At 48.2% G+C, this 5,000-nt stretch overlaps 1 protein-coding gene across 1 annotated transcript in view; it reads right to left on the minus strand.

The window, feature by feature from the left end:
* The window catches only part of ttyh3a (tweety family member 3a), a 67,137-nt gene that overhangs the window by 11,502 nt on the left and 50,635 nt on the right, over positions 1-5,000 (minus strand). The window contains 1 exon segment of the mRNA XM_080856998.1: positions 2,941-3,077. Coding sequence (XP_080713124.1) covers positions 2,941-3,077 — 137 coding nt within the window.

The raw sequence follows: 5,000 nt of genomic DNA on the forward strand, positions 1-5,000 counted from the left end.
AGAGATGAACACCACCACCATTGACTATCCATCCTCTCCATCGCCTGTCCCTCCACTGTCATCTCCTCTATGAGATGAACACCACCACCATTGACTATCCATCCTCTCCATGTCCTCTCCCTCCACAGTCATCTCCTCTATGAGATGAACACCACCACCATTGACTATCCATCCTCTCCCGCGCCTGCACTGTGTACCACACGCCAGCAGAGGGCGCCCTTTACTTTGCTTAACCGACCCGAGTGCCGCTCAATCTCGGCTTCTTAGCCGTGCCAGCCACACGCTCTCGTTTGGCATTCACCCTTTACTCATTTATTCACCGCCTTTCCCAGGCTCAGCGCTCCGATGCCAGGAGCTGCCGGCATGGAATAGAAACGGCGGCGGAAGCCGAGGGGGATTCAGAGTGGCTGGGCTCGCGTTACAAAGCCGTGATTGGCTGGGCTCGCGTTACAAAGCCGTGATTGGCCGGCATCATCAGTCACTCTGGCACGGGATCGGGTGGGAAAGAGACCCGATGAGTTAGAACTGTGATGTCACAGGGGATTAGAATCTCTGATCACTGTGCAGCGACTGTGTGTGTGTGTGTGTGTGTGTGTGTGTGTGTGAGAGAGAATGAGCGAGGGAGAGAGTGAGAGAGAAAGAGAGAGAGTGAGCGAGTAAGTGAGTGAGTGAAAGAGAGAGAGAGAAAGTGAGTGAGTGAGAGAGAGTGTGAGAGAGAGTGAGTGAGTGAAAGAGAGAGAGAGAGAAAGTGAGTGAGTGAGAGAGAGTGTGAGAGAGAGTGAGTGAGTGAGAGTGAGAGAGAGAGTGTGAGAGAGAAAGATAGAGAGAGTGAGCTAGTAAAAGAGTGAGTAAGTGAGTGAGTGAGAGAATGTACTACTTCATTTCCAGGTAGGACAAAAGGTTCAGCAGGAAAGGATTTAAATAGAGACAGGAAACAACACGTTTAAAAGCCCAAAGAGAATGCAAGTGGAGGCTGATACTGGATGTACTGAGGCACTGGAGCATGGTGTAATGGAGTTTGTCTCCCCCTGGTGACTATCAACTAGTTAACATGTCTGTCAAGAACCAGTTTTATTCATTTAAAGCCCCTCACACTATTGGGAGAACACTACACACACAGACACACACAGACACACACAGAACAAGGGACTCCTTTCTAAAATGGATGAGTCCTTGGTGCTGGCAGACATAGCAGCGTCTGCAGACTGTGACCCTCGGAGAAGAGCTCCAGTGCCATATGGATGGGTCTTTGTCAAGTTGTTTAAAGCCCCTCAAACTATTGGGAGAACACGACACACACAGACACACACACAGACACACACAGACACACACAGACACACACAGACACACACAGCCACACACAGCCACACACAGCCACACACAGCCACACACACACACACACTTTCTAAAATGGATGAATCCTTGGTGATGGCATAGCAGCGTCTGCACACTGTGACCCTCGGAGAAGAGCTCCAGTGCCATATGGATGCCAGAGAGAGAGAGCACCGTCTCCATGCTCCCTCCCTCGCCAGACGGACTGACTGACTGGAGTCGCCCGCCCGCCCTGCCTCCGGTGCGGAGACAACTAGAGCAATGACATCCATCCTGCTCATTCATTAAATCCACGTCAGCATTGAAATAAGGTTATGTAAGGGAGACAGGAGACTGATGTGGAGTGGGTTGGGATGAAGGCAGGTGTGTGTGTGTGTGTGTGTGTGTGTGTGTGTGTGTGTGTTAATTACACAGCAGCGTTCAGGCTTCGAGCAAGGTTCTCACCTTTTTTCATTCTTTAACAACATTTCAAAACCTACAAGTACACACTTTTGTATATTTTACTCCTCCGGTTAGGCCTAACTATTAAATTAATTTAATTTCTATTCCTTTTCAAATAGTATAGTACGGCTATGTCAATTCAATCAGGCAATTGCACCATGCAGCAGAAATGTGCAGACCTACATAGGACCAAACCAAAAACTCCTGGAAAAACAGGCCTGGAAAATGGGTTTTTAAAATTCCATGACTTTTCCCCAGGATTTTCCAAGACAGTGGGAACCTTGCTCCAGAGCGCTCCAACACTAAATCCCTCTGTACCCCAGGCGAGGCCCAGGGCCAGTGGCAACGGTGCGGCTCTGAAAGTGCGTAATGACTGCCTCCGAGCCCCACACGGCCCAGCCAGCTTAGCATGCACCTCACACAGACAACAGGATATGGTAGCACGGCAGGAAGCACCTGCATCCGGTTTAGGCACGGTTGGCGCGAGGACATGAGATGGTATTGATCCCCACACTAGGGGTCACACACACACACACACACACACACACACACACACGCAGTGACATGCCAACCGCAGTTGGTTTTGTTGGCTTTGTTGGTTCAGATAGTTGTTGTTCCCTGCGGTGTCATTATTTGTGTGGTTTTCCAGGAATCGTCCGTTAAGACGTCACTGCTCTCTCTAAGGTCAACACCCCCACAATGCATCTGGACACCCTACTGGAAGACCATCAGGAAGAACGCGGGAGAATGGAACACAATGACAAACTGTGACGAGCTGTCAACATGGAAAGTCACACCTCATTATGTCATGTGGATCTGAAAACAACTCTAACGTAACTTCTTCCTCAGGGCGACGGCATCGGCACAGGCACTGATACCTCACACTGATATCTCACAGACACACACCCATAGGCACACACACACACACACACACACACACACACAGTATCGGCAACAGCACTGATACCTTGATTAGGTAGACGTCATGTGACATCAAGTTTGACCAGCTGTATGCTCTCCATCTCAGCCTCTCTCTCTTTTTCTTTCTCTTTTCCTCTCTCTCCCTCTCACACACACACACCAATAGACACACTCACACACACACGCACTCACACATTCTCACCTTTTCTCTCTCTCCCTCTCTCACACACACACACACACTCTTACCTTTTCCCCTGCCAGGTGTGGGGCACGCTGCAGACGATGGAGCTGAACATGAGCGCCGTGACGAAGGAGAAGAGCACCAGGTAGATGAGACCCTCCAGCCCGTCATAACACACACCCGTCACCGCCTGCACATAGTCCTGAGGGGACACACACACACACACCTGTTACTGCCTGCACATAGTCCTGAGGAGGGGAGAGAGCATCACACACACACACACACACACACACACACACACACACACACACACACCCATCACAGCCTGCACATAGTCCTGAGGAGGGGAGAGAGCATCACACACACACACACACACACACACACACACACACACACACACACACACCCACACAAACACACACACACGTCACAGCCTGCATATAGTCCTGATGGGAGGGGTGGGGGGAGAGACCGGGAGGAGTCAGCAGTGAGAAGGAGGGGGAGGGAGTCATAAACAAACAAACAAACAAACAAACAAACAAACAAACCAGCAAGCAAACAAGCAAAGCAGCTTACATCGTTACAGTAAGAAACAGAAAGTGGAATCTGGGTTTACATTCTTCAAACTAGATGTGAACTCATCGACGTGTCATGTTCCTCTCAATGTTGACCTAAAAAGGCATCTAATCTGAGTACATCTATGAATATGAATATGACAGCTGCATAGACATGACACCATGAAGACAGATATGAGAGAGAGAGAGGAGAGGAGCGAGAGAGAGAGAGAGAGAGAGCGAGAGAGAGAGAGATAGCGCGAGTTAGGGAGAGAGAGTGATAGAGAGAGGAGAGAGCGCGATAGACAGAGAGAGCGATAGAGAGGGAGAGAGTGTTAGAGAGAGAGAGAGCGCGATAGAGAGAGAGAGAGCGATAGAGAGAGAGAGAGAGAGAGCGCGATAGAGAGAGAGTGAGAGAAAATATGAAGTGCAATGACTGCTCACAAGAACCATCAAGCTGGAAGAACGATGGCTTTTAATTATACATTTCTCCCGTCTCCTTCTCCGTCCCTCTCTCCTTCTCTATTATACATTCCTCCCATCTCCTTCTCAGTCCCTCTCTCCCTCTCTATTATTCTTTCATTCTCTGACTGTGGAGCACAAGACAAGGCTTGCAGGGACAGTCAGCTCTCTGCTGCTGCAAATTATGGTCGTTACTGGGAGGAGAAATGAATGGTGCAAATTGTTTGTAATTACAGTAAGTGAGGTTCCCACTTACATGCAGGGAAAAGGACATCTCTTATCTATATTTCTTGATGACGGGGAGAGGGGAAGATATTTATAAAATGGATGACTAAAACTTCCCATTGTAATGCCCTGTGATCTGAAGTATAGTAGGCCTATATGTCCCCTATAGGACTGCTCAGAGTGTTACTGTTACTGCACAAACTCATCCAGTTGTACCGTAGGATCCTTTCTTCATTCCCTGTGTTTGGCACGGAATAACAAAGCCACGACCCTCTGGCAAAATGTCAGAACTAATGGGGGCGTGGCTTGGCCTGAAATGGAACTAACAACCAGAGCTTCTCCTCAGCAACCATAGATATCAATCAACCATAGATATGAATGCAACCATAGATATCAATCAACCATAGATATGAATGCAACCATAGATATCAATCAACCATAGATATGAATGCAACCATAGATATCAATCAACCATAGATATGAATGCAAAATCAACGTTTACACCTTCTGGGCGAAAGCGCTGGTAGTCCCACTTGCTCCTAGGCAACCGTCTTATAAAAGCAATAGTACAATGGAGCCAAGAGACATATGAACAATATCAAACTCCAATAGAAGTAATATATTTTCAATAAACCACTGCTTCTCATGTGACACGTTAGTTAGTTATGTATTTAAGCAATAATACATATCTGTTATATATGTATGTATGTATGTATGTAGGTGTGTGTGTGTGTGTGTGTGTGTGTGTGTGTGTGTGTGTGAAGATTCTAGACTGTCTGTTCGGGCAGAGGGAGGTGAGTGGCATGTGGCGTGACATGAGGGCATGATGAGAGGAGCAGAGGGGGGGGGGGTGGGCTGTGACAGGAGGTCACTGGACATCTGTG

Source organism: Sprattus sprattus, assembly GCF_963457725.1.
Source record: "Sprattus sprattus genome assembly, chromosome: 18".
NCBI classification, from domain to species: Eukaryota; Metazoa; Chordata; class Actinopteri; order Clupeiformes; family Clupeidae; genus Sprattus; species Sprattus sprattus.